The sequence below is a fragment of the Cannabis sativa genome, chromosome 1 (assembly GCF_029168945.1).
Source record: "Cannabis sativa cultivar Pink pepper isolate KNU-18-1 chromosome 1, ASM2916894v1, whole genome shotgun sequence".
Classification (NCBI taxonomy): Eukaryota; Viridiplantae; Streptophyta; class Magnoliopsida; order Rosales; family Cannabaceae; genus Cannabis; species Cannabis sativa.
This window is the reverse complement of record NC_083601.1, coordinates 33,928,510-33,953,587: the sequence shown is the minus strand read 5'-3', so window position 1 is coordinate 33,953,587 and position 25,078 is coordinate 33,928,510. Positions and strand designations below refer to the sequence as shown.

At 29.0% G+C, this 25,078-nt stretch overlaps 1 protein-coding gene and 1 non-coding gene across 2 annotated transcripts; one reads left to right on the top strand and one right to left on the bottom strand.

Annotated features, from left to right (window-relative positions):
* Positions 1-1,239: 1,239 nt before the first annotated feature.
* Positions 1,240-3,861, bottom strand: LOC115706240 (glucan endo-1,3-beta-glucosidase 14). Its single transcript, XM_030633822.2, has 2 exons — positions 3,681-3,861; positions 1,240-2,492 (listed from the first exon to the last, which is right to left on the bottom strand). The coding sequence occupies exons 1-2, from the start codon at positions 3,754-3,756 to the stop codon at positions 1,339-1,341; spliced, it is 1,230 nt and encodes a 409-aa protein (XP_030489682.1). The 5' UTR covers positions 3,757-3,861; the 3' UTR covers positions 1,240-1,338.
* Positions 3,862-24,121: 20,260 nt separating this feature from the next.
* LOC115708523 (small nucleolar RNA U3) lies at positions 24,122-24,334 on the top strand. Its single transcript, XR_004010016.2, has one exon. It is a non-coding gene; the product is annotated as a small nucleolar RNA U3 (small nucleolar RNA).
* The last annotated feature ends 744 nt before the right edge of the window (positions 24,335-25,078 follow it).

The following is a 25,078-nucleotide window of genomic DNA, read 5'->3' as shown; positions in this document are numbered from 1 at the left end:
AAATTGCATACAACTATATTTTATAATTTTGTTTTATTATTTTTGTGTATTTTGAAATAATCTCATTTCTAATTCCCTATTAACTTTCCAAACATGCCTATTACATATTATAGTTTTATGTTAGGCCATTCAATATATTCCACTCGGTACAATGATTAATGATGTGTATAAATAACATAAGGGTGCCCTAAATTTTTTATAGGTAGTAATAAATTAGTAATATTTTTTAAAAATTAGCTTTTTTTTAAAAAAAATTATATGAAACCCGCTATAATTACATCAATAACAATATAATACTAAAGAAAATATTAATTAAATATTAATAGTAACTTTTAGCAATTCTTGCATAAATATATATAATTATATAAAGTTGTATACGTCATAGATACCATATATTTATTTTTTCATATGAAACCAAATTTCCAACCAAGTGATTCCTAAGCTTTCTTTCTCAATATATATCATGATCAATATGATCTAAAAAGCTTTATATTCTAAAACACTTTCTTTATTCTACCACTTTTGGAATTTTTTGAAAATGAAACAAAGAGAAAATTTGCAATCAAAATCAAGGTTAAAAAGATCTTTGTTACTTTTAGTCCTTGTCATGTATACATAGATACTTTTTAATATGAAGAACCGATATCGTTCTATTTTCAGATTACTGTATTTTATTACATTTGTAACATTTTTTATGGCCGAACTTTCTAAATAAATTTGGTTAGGTTTGCAATTAACCTTAAAACTGATTTTTTAAACGGTAAAACCGTGGTGTAGCTGTTTTTTATAACCTGAGTTAGAAATGAAATGTGTCTAAATTAATAAAAATAGTAAGTAAAAGAAATTAAGTTGATTATTTTTATTATTACATGTTAAAACTCTCTGTGTGCTCCAATTTTAATAAATGGTTTATGAATAATAATAATAATAATAATAATAATAATAATAATAATAATAATAATAATAATAATAATAATAATAATGATGATGCAAAAAAGTAAAAAAAAAAAAAAAAAAAACCCCAATTTTCTTACATGAATAATAAAAAGTTCAATGACATGGTATATATATATATATATATATCAAAATTGTGAGAACAAAAACATTAATTATCCTTCGAAATTATTAATTAAAAATAGAGATATTAATTATTTTATGTGGATTTTTATAAAAATACAAAAAAAATTATTTTAAAGTATAAATATAAAAAATTTCTTAAAAGTAATAAATTACAAAAAAAAAAAAAACTAACTAAAAATATTATTAAAATTTATAAATAATACAAACAAAAATTGAGTTAAATTAAATAAAATATCTTACTTGAATCAAAATTATCATTTATTCAAAATAAACAAAAAATAGAAAAATAAAAAAAGAAAATAAATTAAAAAAGGCCAATTTTCTTACATGAATAATAACAGAAGAAGAAACTGAACCAAAGAACGATGAAGAAGACGATGACGACGACGAAGTATCCAATGCCAGCTCCGGCAGATACCCTTGTAATCCGATGTTATACACCGGAGTACCATCGGGATAGTACAGTCCATAATTCCTCTCCGATGCCGGACCAGGTTTCATATTCTCATTAAAAAGGGCAAAAACGTAAATATCCACCGGTACCGTCGGATTCGCCGGAGTACCTTGATTCTGTTCGATTCTTCTAAGAAGATTACTGTTATAGACCTCAGCATTTTCCGGTGTAGCTCCAGCTTCGTTTTCGTCACCTTTCGAAGGCCAACCAGTTTCGGAGATTCTCACTTCGACTCCGGAGTGTCCCAAGGCTTTGATCGCGGCGTAAACAGCGTCGATCTGAGCGTACAACATGTTATCGTAGTGGAGATTCGTATTTGGATCGGTCATTCCTTGATTTGGACGGAAGAGAACGTAATCTAAAGATACTTCGTTAGGGTTATCTTTGTAAGCGAAGTAAGGGTAAGCGTTGATTAAGAATGGTGATTTAGTTTGTGAATGGAAATTGAGGATTGGATTTAGGTATTGAGCTAGATCTGATCTGAATAAACCATTTGAAGGTGGGTATGAATTTGATAAAATTGTTAATGAATGAGCTGTTGTTATGCTAACCCTAGAATTTAGCCCCAAATTGACTAATGTATCGTACATTGTTTTCATCGCAGGGTACAAAGACGACATTAATTGAGTGTCGTTTAGGTTGAAGACTTCGTTTCCGACTACGATTGAGGTGATTTGTGTTTGGGGTAAGTAAGGTGAGAGGTGTGTTTGGATCCATTGTTGAGCTTTGATTGGGTTATTGGCTATGGATTGGAGATTTTCGTTGCCGAGTCCGATTGTGAAATCTGTTTGGGTGTTTGAGAAAGCTTTGAGTACGTTTGGATCGGCGTCGTAGAGTTTAACTCTGGTTATGTTTAGTGATCGGAGAAGGGTTGAGACTCGTGACGGTGATGGGAGGTTGTTTGCTATTTGGCCGTAGTTTATTCCGACTCCGATGCTTGCCACGTGGATTCTGGAATCTGAGAAAGGAAATGTGAGAAAATGTGAGAAAATTTTCAGTTATGAATAACAGAAAAGTAATAAGTTTGTTTTATATGAAATGCTCTGTTTGGTTAATTTAATGTGAAATACTCATATGTGGGAATTGGGTCTGTTTGGTTAGTGGGAAAAAACAGAGTAAATAAGAAACAAAGAAAAGATAGAGAAACTTTCTAAATTAATAAGTTTTGTGATGAGATGAAGATCTGTTTGGAAAAATGGGAAGTTTTGGAGCTGAGGAAAGAAAAAGTGAGAAAATTTGTTAGTTGATTGAACATAAAGTTGAACAACTTGAAATGCAATATGGGGAATTGGTCTGTGTGGTTAGTGCGAAAAATACAGAGTAGTTGTTAAATAAAGAAAAGATGAGAAATTTTTCAGTTACGGGAAAACAGAGCAAAGTAATAAATTTTTAGTTAGTTTTGATAAAGTTTAAACTTTAAAGAGAACGTAACGTAAAAAAATTCATATATGGGAAGAGGTCTGTTTGGTTAGTGAGAAAATTTTCAGTTATGAAAAAAACAGAGAAATTAAATAATGAAAAGATGAGAAAGTTTCAAAAAAAAAAAAAAAAAAAAAAGAAAGAAAGAAATTCGAGCTGAGAAAGTTGAGAGAGAAAACTTTACGTAAAACTCATATATGGGAATGCTCCGTTTGGTTAGTGAGAAAAACAGAGGAATTACACAAAGAAAATATGAGAAAATTTCTAAATCAATAAGTTTCGAGCTAAGAAAGTTGAAAGACGAAAAATTTAACGTAAAAATGCATAAATAAAATGCTGAAAAACAGAGTAATTACACAAAGAAAATATGAGAAAATTTCTAGATCAATAAGTTTCAAGCTGAGATGAAATCTGTTTGGATAGGTGGATAAAAAATTTCTAGCTGAGAAAAAGTTGAAAGACAACAAACTTAACAAACTCATACATGAAAATGCTCAGTTTGGTTACTAAGAAAATGAAGTAAAACAGAGCAAAGTTGAAAAGTCGGTTAGTTAAGTAAATTTTCAGTTCTTCTTTTTCAAAAACACGAAAGACCCAACGTAAGAAACAACAAAATTCGTCTAAAAAAAGAGTCTTTTCTCCTTTCCATCAACTCAATCACACAAAATTCTCTTTTTCCCACACATTCTCGGAAACCAAACACAACAAAGAAAATAACATAACATACCTGAGAAAGTGAGAATTAGGATCAGAATAATTGGGTAACAAGAGAACAAGATTGAAGAAGAAGAAGAGTTAGCCATTACTGATTGGAGAAACAACCACCACCGCCACTAGAGCCACCCAAACTCCTAACGACGACGTTTTGTTTCCCTTTTTCTCTCTTTTCCAGCTAAATCTTTACACATATATATACGGAGAAGAGTTTTAATTGAGTATACGTATGGGCTTTGATTTTGTGTACGCGGTTCTGTTCACATAACGGTGGGCCTTCACTCGCTTTGTTTTCATTAGCCAATAGTTTGATTACACGTGTCTTATCGTAGGAATGGTCTATCTCAGTCAACATGTGCTTTTTTACCGACATATTATTTGTTTATTGAATTTAAATTTTCATTAATTTTTTTAATTACGTGTAATTTTATTATGAGAGTAAATAAATAAAAAAAGGAAACCTGAAAAGGGAATGTGAGAGGTCAAACCATTCGTCTATATTGATTTTTTTTTTTTTTTTAATTTTCCATGTTTTTTTCATGATAATGAAGGAAATTCTTATTTATGTCGTATTCAGTTGCCAATTTTTATTTATTTATTTTTATAATAATAATACTTGTTAGTGAATATCCCACTCACTTGTTAATTTTCTTTGTTTTTACAAAATCCTAAAAAATGTAATATAATTTTTTTTTTTCAAAATAAAAAAAAAATATGGGCTCTAAGAACCTTCTTGCATGTAACTAATATGAAAACTAAAATCTCTAAACTAATATGAAAACTAAAATCTCTAATTATCATATATTTGGTATAATGTTTAGTTATACTTTTTTTTTGAATGAATGTTTAGTTATACTTTAATTTAAGGGAGAATTACATTACTTTTAATTATGTGTTTTAAATTAATTACACATTATCATTTGTGAATAGTATATGTAATTTGATTCGTTGAATGTGTTTAAATCATACATTTGTTATTGGTAGCTAGTGTAAAGTCATCAACATAGATAGATATAAACTTTTCTTTAAATTAATTCAAAATAATTAAATTAAAACAATTAACTTACAATATCAAAATTTTATTGTTTTTTCTCTCCACATAATCTTGTTTATATTATTTACTTGATCATTAATTAATTTATACATACACATATTTACATGTTTAATGAGATTATGGAATTTACAATTATTCTATGATTTCACCAAGTATGATTTTATCTTTATACAAAAAATTAAGGGTAATTAAGAATTTAAGATGATATTGCTTTGGAAATAAATTATTTTTATTATGAATAATGTTTATTCTTTGTATATTATAATATTCATTCAAGTCCCATATTAAAGTTATTTGTATAGAAACTTTCTATAATAAAAACTTTCCAATATTGAAAGAAAAAAAAAACATAGGTGGAAGAATAAAGTAAAGGAATTATATTTTATGTCATTTTTATATAACAAGTGATTAGTGAATTTTCCACGTAGCAATTCTATGGACAGATGTCAACATCAGAATCTTTCATTGGCTGAAAAGCCAAGCATAAAAAATGTTTTAGCTTTTTTGGAAGGTCCCAACAGGATCTCAATAAATATGATGAGAAAAAAAAAACTAGTATATTAATTAGGGTTAATAATATTTTAGTTTTATATTTTATAAAAGTTATCAGTTTATTATTAAATTTTATTTTATAAAATAAAAAAAAAAATTAATTTAGAGTTTTATTTAGTACAATTTAAAAAAAAAAATATGAGCTCCAATTTATTATTTGACAAAGCGAAGGATATCAATAATTTTTATAAAATACTGAATTTAAAAGGGTAGATATTATTTTAGACTCTGTGTTTTGCAAATCTATTTTGTTATAGTAAAATAGAACTTATATTTTTTAAAATAGTAAAAATAGGACCCTGAGTTTAATTTTTAATAATTTTATTTTTAATATAACTAACATTAAGGTATTTTTTAACACGAACAAATACAGAAAACATGAGTATTTTTGTCATAACATCTCTAGATCAAATTATTATTAAGTTTTATTTTGATAAAAAATTAGTTCAGGGTCCTATTTGTATAATTTTAGAAAAATACAAGATCTATTTTATCATTTAATAAAATAAAGAGTCTAATTGGTAACTTTTATAAAATACAAATTCTAAAATGGTATTTACTCAATCTAAAATAATATTTAGGGAAAAAAAACAAAAAAATACAAAAAAGAAAAAAAATTACAAAAATACTTTGGGCCGGCCCATTAAACATTTATACAGTCCACATACAAATATTTACAAAAATACCACATGCACTAAGCCTTGGTATACGGAGCGAACCATGAAGATGAAAATACGCGCTCGTTTCAAAACCGCAAAACAACCAAAATGAAACCAAAACGAGAAAAATACAACTATTAATTCTGGCAAAAACAACTGGAAAAAAATACCTGCAATGATCTAAACTGAAAATGACGAAAAAAAAATCGGAAAAGCTGAAGAAACTGAAATTACACATTTGTTTTCTGTTTTATTCGATCAAAACAACTCCCCCTAATATCGAAATCCAGATTCATGAAATGTAGATCTGTAACAAACAGATCTAGACCTCCCACAAAATTCAAAACAATGTATGATGTGAAATTTTTAAAAAAACCTCATGAATAATACATCTACGTTATATACAGTTACATTTTGATTTATTTTTTGTTTTGGTTGCCTTATAGTTGCATTATCGTTTTATGATAGTTTATATATTATGCAAGAATTTAATTTGATGGGGACTAAGAAATAGTAGTTATACATAGTAAGTTTTGTGCAAATAGTTGCATATTAATTTTATAGTGAAATAACATATGCCAGTAGCAAAACTATAATAAAACTACAAAACAACTGTATGCAAGTGCAAACAGTTGCCTTATAGTTGCATTATCGTTTTATGATAGTTTATATATTATGCAAGAATTTAATTTGATGGGGACTAAAAAATAGTAGTTATACATAGTAAGTTTTGTGCAAATAGTTGCATATTAATTTTATAGTGAAATAACATATGCAAGTAGCAAAACTATAATAAAACTACAAAACAACTGTATACAAACTAAAATACAGGAAAAACTCTTTGAACATCAACATCCATGATAAATCTCATTGTTACCCATTGATGATATAAAAATGGACAGGAAACAACTAGATAAAAAACTTATTAAAAAAATACATATAGAAGGTGTAAAATTTCAAATATGGGAGAAAACCAAAAAGAAACCGAAAACAAACCTCGGTTCGAACATCATCACCAACATTAGCTTTTTTCCCAGAAACGTTGACAATGAAATCTCTGCAGTATTTGTTGAGCAAACATACATAAGAAGCACAATGATTTCTATACTCTTTCTGGCTTTATTCTCTACACAGTCGCTCCATATGTTATCAAGGTCCGTTTCTTCGTAAGAATATATAAGAAACTAGCTTTACAATTAAAAATTAAAAATAATAAGAAAAGAAGAATTGTTATGTAAAAAAATTTAAAATTGAAAACTGAAATAAAATTAAAAATTAAAAATTAAAAACTGAAATAAAATTAAAAATACAAGGAAAAGAAGAAAAAAAGAGAGTGAAATGATGGATTGATTGATAGAAGTCAATCCTAGACCTAAGCAACAATATATAAGAAACTAGCTTTACAATTAAAAATTAAAAATAAAAAGAAAAGAAGAATTGTTATGGAAAAAAAATTAAAAATTAAAAACTGAAAATAAAATTAAAAATTAAAAATTAAAAACTGAAATAAAATTAAAAATAAAAAGAAAAAAAAAAGAGTGAAATGATGGATTGATTGATAGAAAATGAAAAAAGAGAGGGAAGAGAGTAGGGTTTGATTGATGATGGATGGAATGATGACTAAGTGGTATTTGTGTAATAAAAGTAACTTTGTAAGTAAAAATGTAGTCATAGGCGTGTGTGAGTAATTTTGTAATAAATTGTGTAAAATAGATTTTTCATGTAAAAATTTCTAATATTTACCTTATTAATAATTATTTATTATGACGAATTTAAAATATCAAATAAAGAATCTGGGATTTCATTTTTTTATCAAAAATTTCCATTTCCATTTTTTCTTAAAAAATATTAATTCTATTTTTCAGAAAAAAAAAACTAAAAATAATAATAAAAGAAAGGAAGGTAATGGTGACGGGAATCTTAGCTGATCGCACGTGTTAGCCACCGTCCTTAGGCGGTTTCTTCGGTTGAATTTACACATACTTCACTGTCGCACGTGCCATGTTTTGTATTGATTGTTTTTTTTTTAAATGATGTTTTGTATTGATTGTGATATCACATTTTTTCATGTAAAATAAAATTAATTATTAAATTAACATACCAAAAATATCCATTTATTCTCATTGAAAACATATAAATTTATTTATTAGTAAAAGAATCTTTTATTTATGTACTAACTTGCTACAACTAGATCTCTAAAATCTTATACCAGTCATTAAAAGAGATTAATCTTATTTCAATTTTAGTAACTTTTTTTTTTTAATTTATGATAATAATTTTGTTTAATGTTTCACCCTTAAGAATTTTTTGAAAGATTATTTAATTACCTTTAGGATCATTAATAATCTTGGGATTGATTTGTTATTTTCTAATTCGGAAAGTAAACTTAGTGTACTCTATACCAATCACACACATAGCAATAAATAAATAAAGAAAACAAAATACAGAATTTTATATATGAAATATATATAAATTATGTATAATTATTTTATATATGATATTAATTTGACACTTACTAATAAAAAACCTACTAAAGTTGTAAAAATATAATTTAATTATTATTGACGTCAAACATTAAATTAAAGTATTTATTTATAACTGAAAATTAAATTTAAATATTTACAATATAAATTACTATAATTTTAATACTTTTAAATTAAATTTAAATATTTAAACTAATAATTTTTATTAAATAACTACATTTAATATTAAAAAAAATTATATATGTAATCGAGTTGCATGAATTTATAGTATGAAGTAAGTATGAACACTTAAAAGAGTTTATAGATTTGATGAAGAGTTTCATAATTATACGCAAAGGACTCTATAATAGCTCCCCAATTTTTTCACTATATTCAAAATTCTTACACTATTATTAAACTAATTAATTTATTGGTCCATTCCAATAATTGTAAATTATACAAATTTTTGTGTTGTATGCAAAAATAAACATAGAGATGTTTGGTAATGGAAACACACTTTCTAAATAAGTCACTTTCAAAATGGGTCATTAATAGCTTTAATGTTTTGAATTTATGCGGAAATTTGGTGAAGCATCTAGTCATAAATCATATTTCCATCTCAAATATGACATGGATTTTTGGACCATATTTATTAATTTAAATTATGAGAAGAGTTTACATTATACTTTTTAAATAGATGTTTTAGTAGAGTATTTATCTGCTTCGACTTATGACTTATGAAAGAGTTTTTAAGTAAAATTTATGTTTTTATAATTGTATGCGTTATGGTTATTTAAGACCACTGATAAATTTTTAAATTTTTTTGAATAATTTATAATATCGAAAAATAAAATTTATATATTTTATTACACGACTATTTTTCTAATATTTGTGGTAAATAATTTTTTAAATTTAATTTTCAGTATTGAAATTTATTTAGAGTTTTCTAAAATAATTATAAATAATTATAAATAACTATACATGCGATCATATAAAAATTAAATTATTTTTTTAAATACCAAAGGCAGATAAAAAAATCTACTAAAACAACCCTAGAATTCTACCATACCACATAAATTTTTAAAACTATATATATAAAGTGGAAAATTGACAAAATAAAAAGACACATTAGTCAAATTATTACTCATCCATTATGATATTTTGCTAACCAACATATTTGCTATTACTTACGTATGGGCTACCCTTTTTCTGGATTTAATTAGTCTATCACCATAATATTGCCACACTTTGTCTTTTATAAAACTAATCAATATAATTAAAGGAAATTAAAATAAATAAAAATCCGTCGACTTAGTATGAACATATTATTTATTGAATTAGCTCTTCTTAATCTCAACTGTCAGAATTAGGGGGTGAACATCCGATCCAATCCAACATTTTTTTTCCTCATCCGATCCAATTAAATTAGTAATTGGATTTGGAAAATCATCATCAGATCCAATCCAATTAGACCTCAAGATCCAATCTAATTACTAATTAGATTGGATCAATTTTTTAATTGAATTATCCAATTACATAGCTAAATTTTAATATTAACTTAAAAATATGAAGAAAAAAAATACGTAAAAACTAAGAGTCTGTTTGGCTGTATTTTCAGTTTTCAGTTTTTAAAATTGTAATTTTAAATGTGAGAATAGAAAACTTTTTTGTCATTTTAAAAATTTAATGGTGTTTGGCACAAATTTTTTAAAAATATTTTTAGATTTTTTCTTACTAAAAAAATAATATTTTAACACCATACCATGACACGAACCCATTTGGGTTCGGATATGGTTTCAGGTCTAGGATCCGAATATGCAAGTAAAAATAAAAAATACAATATGTTAGATAAAAAAAAATTATTTTTGAAATTGAAAACAACATTTTGATGTTTTCTGTTTTCAAGTTTTTTAAAACTCAATTTTAAAAAACTGTTTTTAAAATTTTTTGCCAAATGGTCCCTATTAGTTTTTAAAAATTGTTTTCAGTTTTAAAAAATAGAAAATAATTTTTAAGTTATGAAGCCAAACAACCTCTAAGTATCACCTTTTATTTAAGTTTAATACTTCATAAATTTACTATTGTTACAAGTGTAATGTAGCTAAAAATTTTAAATAATTAAAACAACAATATTTTTAAGTAATAAAATAAAACAAAATATCATAAAAATAAATACACAAAACAATCAAGTGTTACAAATTCAACATAAAAAAAATCTAATAAATATATATATATTATATTTTTCAATATTTTTTATTATATAAATAATTTTTTAATATATATAAATGTAATTTGATTGGATCAGTTTTTAATTGAATTTTGAGATTGATATCCAATAACCGATCCAATTCAATTAGAATCCAACTTTTAACATCTCATTGTAATTGGATATCCAATTTTTTGTAATTAGATTAAATTGGATCGATTCGGTTCAATTAGATTGGATTGAATAATGTCCCCTAGTTATAATAGCCTTTTTTTTTATTATTTTAAACTATTAATAATGGCGAGGCTCCTACTCTACTGCTAATACAAGGTGTATTAGGATTTTTCTCGCCTCTAATAACACTTTTTGTTGTAGTGTGATAAGGTTGGAAAGAGCTAAAGTAAATTTGGTTGTAATAATCAATATTCAAGTATTAAAAGAAAGAGAGATATAGCTCAATTTAGCGAGTGAGAGTTGGATTTAGCGAAAAATTCTTGTTTATTTGAGATGAAACTTGCTCTTGTCATGTATTGAGAAGTACAATTGTGTTAAAAATATTTGCCTATGAATCAAGAAAAAAAAGAACATTTTGAAATTGATTGTTTGTTCCGAGATTATTTCAAGATGTACATTTGGTGTTTTTTACTCATTTCGTTAATTCAATAAAGAAAGAGATAGTACTTCCTAACTTAAAGTAGGATTAAGATTACATTAATAATTGAATCTTTTTGCAATTAGTTTAATAAATTGGTAAAAAATAATAATAATAATAAATCTAAAAGAAGAAACTCATTATATCTTTATATATAAATTATGGAAATTTTTTGTAGTAGATTCCTCTTAAAAGGTTGTTCTAGTAGATTTTTATTTATTTCGATTTTTATGATAGTTTTTTAGTTTTATTTTTTTTTATGATCGTGTACGTTATAGCTATTTAAAATTATTTATAAATTTTTAGAAAATTGCGAATAGTTTACTTTATAGTGCCAAAAATAAAGTTTAAATAGTTAACTACCACTACAAAAAATCTTACTTTTAGTCACAACAAAACTTGTGACTAAAATTAAAAAAGTGGTGACTAATTATAAATTATTATTCTTATATTGTGACTAAAAAGTCCGTGGTAAAAAGTATTAGTCACAAAAATTACAATTTGTTGTGACTAAATGTATTTTTAGTCACAATACTTGTTGTGACTAAAACTAAATTAATGACAACTTATCTAAAAACTATGTTTTAGTTACAAGTAATATTTTGTAAAAAAATTATATTGCAACTAAAAAATTGTCACTAAAAGTTGCAATTTTTTGTAGTGTACCATGTGTATAAGAAAAATAGGTATGTGTCTAGTAAAATATGTAAATCTTATTTTTTGATATTATAAATTATTCAGAATTTTCTAAAAATTTTCAGGTAGTCCTATATAGCTACAACATATGTGATCATAAAAAATATTAGACGAAAAAACTCTGCTAGATGCTGAAATAAATAAAAATCTACCGAAACACCTACTATTTAAGAGAATGCACGACAGATTTATCCTAAATTATAATACTCTTGTTTATTCTTTGAGTTTCTCTCTTTTGCCAAACTTAATCCATATCCTTACATATTTAGCACATCATAACTAATAAAATAATCTTCAAAGATAAAACTTTTTCGTACATTTTAATTAAAAATATTCTACCAAGTTGAGTTTTTTATGGTTTTTTTTCTAAATGTGAAAATTGCTTTTATGCTCCTTTAAGAACTTTCAACGTCTTGCCTACGTGTCTTGCTAAATCTACTCTTCTTGTACACCTCAAATGACCTTTTATAATATCAACTCTTATTTTTTATACTTATATATATATATTTCACTCTATATAGTATTGTAATTATTTTTTATATATATATGCCAAATTTCAGTGATGCATGATCCATTTTGGTGACATGGTTTTTCTCACTTTTTACTTGGTGATGACTGTGATACTTTTAGTCCTTTCACTATCTATCAAAATAAGGCAATTAACCAAAAAAATAAAAAATAAAAAATAAGGTAATTAGCCAATAATTTGAATAATTGCTAATAAGAGAATTTTTCAAGTGTTTGGTTATATTTAAATCAAATTAAAATGAAATCATTGGTGTCATATTATTTTACTTAATGTTCATTACATGAATAATGGTAATAAAACACTGGCTAAAATATAGTGATATGGTGTGAAGAAAGAATTTTGTCAATTTTGAGTTACTTTGTTACACTATGAAGTATAGGGGTTTATTAGTAATTTATAAAAGGTGTAAATGACTGAGATTGAGAAAATAGAACTTTAGTTCAATTGGAGTGACACTGACTTAAAGAGTATGTTTTAAGAGATTTGTCCTGTCTCGAAGAGGATCCTTTACCTAACATACTTACATGCGATATTATCATATCGTGTCACGAATTATTAGACCTAATTATTACTAAACAATACTTTTCCACTTTTAGTTAAATTCGAAATAAAAGTATTTCTTAAAGAGTTAATCAAACCTAACTATTAATATGTAAATATTAATGTTAATTTATCATAATAATATATTTGATATTAAATAATATAAGCACATCATTATAATTCATGGGTAAAGTTTTAATTATTTACTTTTCATTTGATTTCATTCGATAAACGGCAGGGTGAAAATGTTGTTTCGGTACTTACTGTTGAAGTAAACCCCATATTAACCACACTGTAAAAACCAGAATATTACACAAAGAGTTTACAAAGGCAGTAAATAAAACCTATGTGACCTTAGGCCTCTATTTACCTAGACAGTTCATAAAGTCAGTTATAAAGTTTGTTAGAACTTTATAACATACTCTCTGATTCACTGTATTCCACTAATATATATAAAGCCAAAGATTACAACATCAAAGGGAGAAGAAAAAAATCCAGATCAGTAACAACACAACAAAAGACAGAACATTACAAAACCAGATCAGAGACAAATATTCATATTCTTCTAGAGATCAAACAGAGCAACAAAAGGAGGGAGTTCGTGGTTGAGGCTTACAGAGGTTTTGCCTTGAAGCCCTAGTTTGGGTTTGGAGATCCACAACTCAAGAAGGTGTTGTTCATGTAACAAAGAAGAAAAATACACAATTGTTAGTAGTGATTTTTGAGAGAAACAGAGAGAATAGAGAGCTAGAAAATACTGTATATATTCGGATTACCACTCTTACCATTGTGAGTTGGAATCCAAGCTTTGTAACTCTGAAGATTCATAGTGAAACGAGGCGAGCTCGAAGAGGACGTACCCACACAATTTCGGGGAACCTCTATAAAATTCTGGTGTGTTCTCTCCAATTTATTTTCTGCAATTACTATTGTGTTCATGCTATTTTTCTGGGTTTATTTTTCTGGGCAGAGAGGGAAATTTCTGGGTTGTTCTGGGTTGTGTAAAAGGGCTGTTCTTCGTGTTCTTCAGTGAAGAACAACGAAGAAGGTGTTCGGGTTTGAGGGGATATAAATTTCTGGGTACTGTGTTGTGTTCTTCAAGTTCTTCAAAGAAGAACAGTGAAGAAAGAGAGACTTACGGCTAGGGTTGTTTGTGTGAGCTGCTGTATGTGTGTTTAAATGCAAAAGAGAATATATATATGACTGATTTAGATTAGGGTTTCTGGTATGGCTTAAACGACGTGTAGCTAGGAAATTAAGGCTGTCGTTTTAGAATTTAATGCACAGGTCAAAAAGGAAGGTTTGACTGAGTCATAAAGATATTAATTGACTTGGTTTTCTGATTTTTCTCTTGCTGAGGTGTAGGTATTAATTCCTACAGTGGTATCAGAGCCAAACAAGGCACAATCAGTAAAGAAAGATTAATCAAGAAAGCATAAAGAAAGCATAAAGAAATCATCAAGAAAGCATCAAGATTCACATTCATACCAGCAAGAATTCAAACACACAAAACCAAGATTGCAAAGAACAACACCAGGATTTTTCTAAACTCATTATCTATATAATTTCTTTGAAATAACTTTATACATATACAATTATGAGTTCCATGAAGGTTGATATAGATAAGTTTGATGGTTCAGGTGATTATCGTATTTGGAGGAAGAAGATTAGGGCTCTATTGGCTCAACACAAGCTGTTGAAGGTTCTTAAAGATCCGGTGGAATGGTCAAGTGATACGACCAAAGACTGCCAAGAAGAGTTCTTTGGAAACGACAGCCGGATTGATCATTTTCAACCTATCTGATGCTATAATCAGATTGGTTGACAAGGAAGATACACCCGCCAAGATTTGGAACAAGTTGGAAGAGCAGTTTCAAAAGAAATCTTTGATCAACAAGATTTACTTGAAAGAGAGAATCTTTGGTTTTAAAATGAGTCCATCTAAATCTCTAGAACAAAACTTGGATGAGTTCTTGAGATTACACATTGAGTTAGCAAACTCGGGGGAAAATGAGGCCTTAAGTGATGAGAATCAAGCAATTATAATTCTCAATTCACTACCGGAATCCTACAGGGAGGTTAAGACAGCCATTAAGTATGGGAGAACTGAGATCACTCTTGAAGAAGTAATCTCAGCTTTGAAATCGAAAGATTTGGAAATGAAGGTTGAAAAGACCGGCATACTAATGGGGATGTTAACCTTTAAGTAGGGGAAGGCACCGGACAAAAGAAACCATGGCATAATAAGGGTAGAAGCACTAGTAGAGGTTCAAGCACCACTAGTAGGGGTTCACACAAGGGCGCAATCATCATCACAAAGGGAGATCAAATTCAAAGGGTCCTAAAGATCCAAATGGGTGCTACCATTGTGGAAAGTTAGGGCATTTCAAGAGAGAATGCTACTTTTACAAGAAAAGCAATGGGAAACAAAATTCAGATCATCAAGAGGAATCAAACAAATCAAACAAGGCTAAGAATGACTATCAAAATGCAAACCTAAGTGATGGTTATGATAGTGGAGATGTCTATGTGGCTGCATCATCTTTTAAAGATGATTGGATTATTGATTCGGGTTGTACTTTTCACATGACTAACAATAAGTCTTATTTGTTTGATTACAGAATCTAGAGGGGGCAAAGTCATTCTTTGGGAATGACCAAACATGCAACATTGAAGGTTCAAAGGTTCTATTAATTTTAAAATGTTTGATGGCATTATTAGAACCTTAACTAATGTTAGATATGTTCCCGATTTATCTAGAAACTTAATTTCTATTAGTGTACTTGATGATCTTGGTGTTGTTAGCAAAATTGAGGCAGTACAATAAAGTTGGCAAAAAGGTTCTATGACTATCATCAAAGGACTCAAAAATGGTGGTCTATACTACTTGCAAGGAAGCCCCGTAGCTTTTTGCCACAACACCAAGGAGTACATGTGACGGAAGACACTAAGGCTATCCTATGGCATAGGAGGTTGGGACACATCGGTGAAAGAGGCTACAACTTATGAGTGAACAAAAGCTACTTGGTAAGGACAAGGTAACCAAGGTAGATTTTTGTGAATTTTGTGTACTAGGAAAGCATCATAGACTTAAATTTCAAACTAGCACACACAAATCACAAGGCATCTTAGATTATGTTCATTCGGATTTGTGGGGTCCTGAGAAAACCCTAACTTTTGGGGGTAGTGCCTATTTCTTGTCTATTGTTGATGATTATTCTAGGAAGGTTTGGGTTTATCTGTTAAAGCATAAAAATGAGGCTTTTCAAAAATTTGTACATTGGAAATTACTTGTTGAAAACCTAACTAACCGGAAATTGAAAACCCTAAGAACAGATAATGGCCTAGAATTTTGTAATGATGAGTTTACGGAGTTACCTTGTCAAGACAATGGAATCCAAAGGCATGGACCGTGAGAAAAACTCCTCAACAAAATGGTGTTGCCGAAAGGATGAATAGAACCATATTGAACAAAGCAAGGTGCATGCTTTTCAATGCGGGCTCGCAAATGGATTTTGGGGAGAAGCGGTTATCGCAACATACCTAATCAACAGAAGTCCCTCTAGCGCAATTGAAGGTAAAACCCCTGAAGAAAGGTGGACTGGTAAACCACCTGACTTGTCTAATTTGAAAGTTTTTGGATGTGCGGCTTATGCACATCAAAGTGTAGGCAAGTTAGAGCCAAGGGCTAAAATGCGTGTTTCGGTTACCCCAGGTGTAAAGGGCTATAGATTGTGGGTGAAAGGGAAAGGAGGTTTCAAAACTCTCATTAGTAGAGATGTGATTTTTCAAGAAAATGATTTTCCTTGTAAAAATACTAATGAGCTTGATGCAGGTTCCACAGAAACTAACCAGTACATCTATCGAGTCTCTCAAAACCTCACAGGCGAAGTGGGAACTGAATCCAAATCGGGTGGAACCAATTCAAATGGAACCTCGAAGCACCAAATCGGGTGGAACAAGTTCAGTGTGGAACATGAAATTCAAGATGAGGAAGACGGGAATCGGGGAAGACCTCACAGAAATATCAGAGCCTACAAGAGATGAGCAAAAAGAGTCCACTAAACCAAACCGGAAATGCAGTTACAATGTGTGGGATGAGAGGATTGCCTATGCCTATATGTGCAAGCTTAAAGCTGAGATCTATGAGCCACAATCTTATGAAGAAGCACTCAAAGACCGAAACTACAAGGCTTTGTTGAAAGCAATGAAGGAGGAAATGTACTCTCTCATAAAGAATAAGACTTGGAGAGTTGCACTTAGACTCCGATGGCAAGAGTGTGGTATCTTGCAAATGGCTTTTCAAAGTCAAGGAAGGAGAAACCGAGGATGAACCCGGTAAGGTTCAAAGCGAGATTGGTGGCAAAGGGGTTCACACGAAAAGAAGGGATAGACTTCACAGAAATATTCTCACTAGGTGGTGAAATATAAGACTATAAGGTTGATGCTCGCACTAGCACTCGGTTTGACATGGAGATTGACCAAATGGATGTGACCACGGCTTTTCTACATGGGGACCTAGAAGAAGACATCTATATGGAGCAGCAAAGGGGTTTGTGGTTAAAGGCAAGGAAGACCATGTTTGCAAGCTTGACAAGTCTCTTTATGGATTGAAGCAATCCCCGAGACAATGGAACAAACGGTTTGACACCTTTATGACCAAACAAGGGTTCAATAAAATAGCTACTATGACCACTTGTTTGTATTTTAAAGGTTCGGAAATTACTAAAGTCACTTATTTGCTACTTTATGTGGATGATATGCTAATAATTAGCAAGGAGAGGTCAAATGTCAACAAGGTCAAGGATTTGCTCAAGTCGGAATTTGAAATGAAGGACATAGGTGTGGCTACTAAGATTTTGGGGATCAACATTCAAAGGGATAGGCAAAGGGAAACTCATGCTACATCGAAGACTATATCAACAAGATCATAGAAAAGTTTTCTATGAAAGATTCAAAGGTTGTTTCACAAACCGATTACCAACCAATACCTTATGTCTAAATCTATGTGCCCTAAGACCAAGTTAGAACAAGAAGAGATGGCGAATGTTCCCTACTACTAATGCAAAGGGGGGTCCATAATGTACTTGATGGTTAGTACTAGACTCGACCTTGCTTATGCAATCAGTGTGCTGCTAAACGTGTTCATGTCTAGTCCCGAAAGGAGCATTGGAAAGCCATGAAATGGCTTATGAGATACTTAAAAGGTACATCTAAGTTGGGATTGGTCTATCAGGGTCACCAAACACATCAGAATATCGAAGGGTTCACAGATGCAGATTATGCGGGGGACAGAGACACTAGAAGATCTACTTCGGCCTACTTTTTCTTAACGGGGGGAAATTGTACTAGTTGGAAAGTACAATTACAGCCGCAGCGGGCGTTGTCCACTACCGAGATCCGAATATAGCTACTACGAAGCTATTAAAGAGGCTCTATGGTTAAAAGGGCTTATGGAGGAGCTGAAGTTAATGAAAAAGGAGCCTATAATCTACTCCGATAGTCGAGAGCGAAGATCTATTTATGCAAAAACCTGATTTTCATGATAGGACAAAACACATTGAGATAAAATATCACTTTATCAGGGATAAAGTTTCACAAGGACAGATCGGGATAGACAAAGTGCCTACTGAAGTGAATCCAGCAGACATGGGCACTAAGGTTGTGTCCCTCAATAAGTTTAAGCTTTGCTTAAGCTTATTGGGGATTGACACAGGTTGGTAAAACCCTTAATGGGTTCGAGCTAAGACCCTCGGGATACACTCGAAACAACACAGAGATTACAGTGAACTGTTTATATGGGGTTTAGGTGGAAATTGTTGAAGTAAACCCCATATTAACCACACTGTAAAAACCAGAATATTACACAAAGAGTTTACAAAGGCAGTAAATAAAACCTATGTGACCTTAGGCCTCTATTTACCTAGACAGTTCATAAAGTCAGTTATAAAGTTTGTTAGAACTTTATAACATACTCTCTGATTCACTGTATTCCACTAATATATATAAAGCCAAAGATTACAACATCAAAGGGAGAAGAAAAAAAATCCAGATCAGTAACAACACAACAAAAGACAGAACATTACAAAACCAGATCAGAGACAAATATTCATATTCTTCTAGAGATCAAACAGAGCAACAAAAGGAGGGAGTTCGTGGTTGAGGCTTACAGAGGTTTTGCCTTGAAGCCCTAGCTTGGGTTTGGAGATCCACAACTCAAGAAGGTGTTGTTCATGTAACAAAGAAGAAAAATACACAATTGTTAGTAGTGATTTTTGAGAGAAACAGAGAGAATAGAGAGCTAGAAAATACTGTATATATTCGGATTACCACTCTTACCATTGTGAGTTGGAATCCAAGCTTTGTAACTCTGAAGATTCATAGTGAAACGAGGCGAGCTCGAAGAGGACGTACCCACACAATTTCGGGGAACCTCTATAAAATTCTGGTGTGTTCTCTCCAATTTATTTTCTGCAATTACTATTGTGTTCATGCTATTTTTGGGTTTATTTTTCTGGGCAGAGAGGGAAATTTCTGGGTTGTTCTGGGTTGTGTAAAAGGGCTGTTCTTCGTGTTCTTCAGTGAAGAACAACGAAGAAGGTGTTCGGGTTTGAGGGGATATAAATTTCTGGGTACTGTGTTGTGTTCTTCAAGTTCTTCAAAGAAGAACAGTGAAGAAAGAGAGACTTACGGCTAGGGTTGTTTGTGTGAGCTGCTGTATGTGTGTTTAAATGCAAAAGAGAGTATATATATGACTGATTTAGATTAGGGTTTCTGGTATGGCTTAAACGACGTGTAGCTAGGAAATTAAGGCTGTCGTTTTAGAATTTAATGCACAGGTCAAAAAGGAAGGTTTGACTGAGTCATAAAGATATTAATTGACTTGGTTTTCTGATTTTTCTCTTGCTGAGGTGTAGGTATTAATTCCTACACTTACAAGTTACAAGTAGCGGAGAGAAGGGAGAAAATGAAACAAAAGTAGTAGAAGCACTTAAAATCTTGGAAGAGCAATTAAGCCTTGGAAATACCAAGTTCTTTAGGAGCTAGATACTATAAACATACATGGTGGACATAGCACATGGATAATTAATTACCTCATTGGTTTGATCAATGTATAGAACAACTTGTAGGACTCAAACTCTTGGACCCCAAAACTTTGCCTCGGCTCCATACTTGGGTTCAAGATTTCAAGCAACTTCCCATATATCATCAAGGAGAGCCTCATTGGTTAATCTATATGAAAAGAATCATTGTGTATGTTGTTTTATTCAATGTCATCTCTTGCACCTTATGTAAGGTAGTGTTTTATTTGTTATGACTATGAGAAGTGTTTGATAATAAGAAAATAAAAAGATTAAATGGGTGGTTTTAATATGAGTGCTACCAGACAAGAGTAAACAACAAATAAGGGTGGCAATAGTTAATTACTTTCCAGTTTAGTCTGCTTGGCACACTCTGTGGTTGCCTGTGGACTTTGTTTTAGTCTCGCCAACATTGTGTTACGTTTTCTTCCAGCTTTGTTGTCTTTATTTATTTATTTATTATTATTATTATTTTTTCATTTCAAGTTCTCCTGCTGTTGTGTTTAGTACCAATTTAGACTCTTGTTGTAGTTTTTTTCTATGATTTCTAAACTTTGTATCAATGTTTTTCAAATACTGTTTACAGGGATCACTCGCAGCAAATAAGAGAAAAACAAGTATGTCATTACACACCCTAATAGATGTAGAACAAGATATATTTTTAATCTTTAATAATATTTTTATTGAATAATCTGAAATTTAATATGTGAAACTATATCTATTATAGCATCTAATTTCATATGTTAAAAGTATAAAAAGGCACTCACACACTCACTTAAAATTCTCTAATTAGTTTTTAATTACTATGATTTCATTACCCTATATTACATTATTATACATATATATTTATATAAAGAATCAAATCACTTTTCCATTTGATCTGATATATTTCAATTTACTTCTATTTTAATCAATATTCTATCATTGGTTATTGCGTGAAGAATCATCATCAAGTACTATAATTAATTACAATATAAGTTAGTAATAATTATTTTATTATATTATATAATTAATTCACCAGAAAAAAAAAATTAAAACGCACCAAACCTTATTTGTGACTCAACCTTAGGAAAATAAATAAATAAATAAAAAGTAGACTAAACTACTAATGTTTCTTCATCACCAATTGCCAAATGTTTGGTGGGTAAAACTTATTATTTATTATAAGATTTGGCTAATCTAATCTAAAAGATAATAAGTAGCAAATTAGGGCCCATTAATTTATTCTAAGCATATATAGTTTTTGTTAATTAGTAAAATATATTGGCATCATATCTATTGATTTCAATGTCTCTCTCTACTATATTAAGTCTATGATTTTATTACTTATTAGTTTAGGTAGTTTTGTTATATATTTTCTTCATTTATTAACTTTTAAATTTGAGAGGAAAAAAAAAAGAAAAGAAAGACTTTTTTTTTTATTTATTAATATGAGGTTAGGCAGCTTTATTTAAAATAACAATATCAAATACCAATAACTCAATTTTTCAATCTAACATATGATGAATATTTTATGGCCTATTTTATTATTAGAAAAAAAACACATGCATAAATTAAATTGTTAATGATCATTTAATAAATATATAGTTGTATTCTTAGAGTTATAGTATTGTTAGGGGTTTGCATAAATCGATCCAATATAATAACAACCGATCGATCTATCATCTAATTACAATCGACCATTAAAAATTGGATATCTAGTTGTCATTGGATCTGATTGGATGTTATTTTTGAATATCTAATTGGATCAGATCGAATGTTGGATGGGGTGTTCAAAAATCCAATATATTCAACATCTAATCGGACTAATTAGTATTTTCATTTAGTTTTGATGAGTAAAAGATTTTATAATGTTATACGTAAAATATATGTATATATAAAAATTAACATTAAAATTTTACTCTTTTTTTCTTAGATTAGATGGATCCAGTCCAATCCAATACATACGGGATCTAAATTATTGGAGAAATCTAATTCGATCAAAAAATACTAAGTGTAAAATATTGAATAAACCCATATTGAACCAATAAATATATATAATACATCCAACAGATAGAACCGATCCAATCTAACATTCAATGGATGTTGGATCGATTGATGACTGAAATTAATTAGATCGGATCGGAAAGTAAAATCTAACATCTAATGTATAATTAGATCGAATCTAAATAAGCCTAAAAACATGATTCAATAAACACTCCTATTTATTTGTCCTAATTATTTGTATGTTTAGTATGATAGACTTAATTTTAGCTTGCCTAAATTAATTAAGTCGACTTTTAATTATATTTGTGACCTATGATTACATACAAAAATAAGCAAAATGTAACTAAAAAAATAATATTTGCAATCATTTTTATAATTCAAAAGGTATATTTTAATGACTCGTAAAAATTAATATAAAACAACTAACCCATATATATTAGGGCTTATTAGAAATGTAAGTCACCTATAAACTCTGTCACTCAAAACATTTGTTGACCATACTAATATAAACAACACTAATTGAGCTAACCATAAAATTGAAAGGGTTTGCATATCAATTAGATGAATATATTGCCATACATACATATATAAACACATGATTAAAATTGAGTTCTTACATGGTGACTTTTCTTGAAAATCCCATATTATCAAAGCTTTATATATTTGCTAGGTTGAACTATATTACATCATTTTTTTTTTCTTAGGCTAATTTGGAATTTTATCTTCAATTTTGATATGTATAGTTAAAAATTCTCTAAATATTATTAAGATTGTTAGATTTAAGGATTTTTGTTTAATTTTACTTTAAAAAAAAGTCTGGTTTTGATAAAAATTTAGGGGCACAATTCAGTACATGTTAAAATTCAAGGAGCATAATTTTGTAAATATTAAAATTTGTGGGACACGATTTAGAATATGGATAATCTTCATATTAGCAAAACTGAAAGAAATTAGACAAAAATCTTTAAATCCAACAATCTTAATAATTGAAGAAAAATTTTAAAGATATGAAAAGTTAAAATGGCAAAAAATTATAATTAACCTTTTTCAAATTATTTTTTGAGTATAATAGTTCAAATGCTTTTTGATTTCCATTTATTATAGTTCATCTGGTAAAATCTGTAGTCAAACAAACAAGGTATAATCCAATCTATACAAACTAAAAAGAATAATTATCTTTTTTACCCCCTGTACTTATGACACTATACTATTATGCCCCTTAATCTATTCAGCTTGTTATAAATAGTCCTTGTATAATTTTATATGCATACATTTAGTCCTTCTGTTTATTTTGTTTAAAAATACCGTTTGTATTGATGATGTGGTATTATAACAAAGGATAGAGTAGTAATTTCATCTCTTTTTAGAGGAAAAATTGACTATGAGGTGGCATAATAACTGACAATGAAAGATGATTAAGAAATGATTTCATAACTTTTTAAAAAAATTTAATAAAAATAATTTTATTAAAATAATTCCAATCGTTTTTTAGCCGTTCAAATTAGAAAAGAGTGTAAAATTAGGATTCTACAGTATTTGAAGAGATGGATATCACTAGAAAGAACACGAGATTTTTGGAAAATTAAGGTAATGATATTCTATTTTTTGGGATGTTATTTTTCATTTTTTTTTTCCTGTGATTGTAATTTTTATGACTTGTAATTTATTTTCCTAATGGTATATAATTTTTCAACTACTATCTATGTATAATACCACATTATTAATTTAACAGTCAACTTTAGTCAATTTTAACAAAATTAGATAGAAGGATTATACTATTCCAACTGATATATTTTAGGGGGTATTTTTAACTACACTTATAAATTAAAGGACATCATAGTATAGTGTCATAAGTACAGGGACTAAAAAAACTAATTATTCAACTAAAAATTGGAAAATTGGCCCAACATTAAAGAAGGGCCTGGTAGTATAAAACAAAAAAGAAAAGCCCAACAAATTCTCGTCACAAAACTCCCACATTGATAGTTTACAACTACATAGAGAAGTTTATATAGAGATTGCTGAGATAAATTGTCACGACCTTACTTGAACAGGATCTGTTCTATAGGCTCGTACCTCTGCTTCCTTGATTTCTAAGGAGACAGGAAACCAAACCTGGTGGAGGAAATATGACCGTTCAATCAGAGCGTGATTAACGGCTAGATCATCTTCGGATGCTCACGGCTGAAGATGATCGTTCTCAGCTGGTTATCTCTAGCTGGGGTGGTTGCACGGTTGTCTGACAGGTTTCAATTTTTGCTTTTTTTTTAAGAAAAAAAATATGTAAATGTAATTAATTTTGACAAATTATATTTATATATTTAACACTAACAAAAAGTTTTGGCTGGTCTTCCAAAAAAAAAAAAAAAAGTTTTGGCTGGAACTAAATAGTTTTACAGCTACAATAATGATATTGTCATATTATTATCTTATTAATCAAAAGATTAATTATTTTATGGTTCTCCGAGAAATTCAAGGATCATTATTAGTTATCAATTTGCTATGTAATATTTATGCTACTGAATTAGGTAGGTTTTTTAAGAAAAATTACTACACATACTATTTTTCTTTAAATTTATAGTTTGGATTATTCCAATAGTTTCTATGTGAGTTGCTATATAAATTTTGGTTATGATTCAAGTTATTTCGTTAGTTGCTATGAGAGTTTTTATGTAAAATTTCGTAATGTAAAAAAAAAAAATGTGTTGAAGTATAAAAATGAAAAAATTCATTTTTTTTATTAATGTAGCTGCCTAATATAGTGAATTTGTATTGGTTATGTCATTTAATTTACATAAAAAATTAATTGAAAAAAAACAATTTGTATTTAAATCATATTATTATGTGAAATCCAAATTTCCACCCTTTAGAAAAAAAAAAAATAGAACTACTAGCAAAGTCTATTTATTACTCTGAAAAAGTCTTTACCTAAAGAAAACAGTAACAAAGAAATGGTAGCTGGAAATTGATTAGCAATGGTGTCAAAAATGAAA

Excerpts from the sequence above, each read along its gene's own strand:
- LOC115706240 (XM_030633822.2), bottom strand. The coding sequence starts at position 3,756 with ATGGCTAACTCTTCTTCTTCTTCAATCTTGTTCTCTTGTTACCCAATT. Across the intron at positions 2,493-3,680 it reads CCTAATTCTCACTTTCTCAG|ATTCCAGAATCCACGTGGCA; the intron begins GTATGTTATGTT and ends TTCCTTTCTCAG.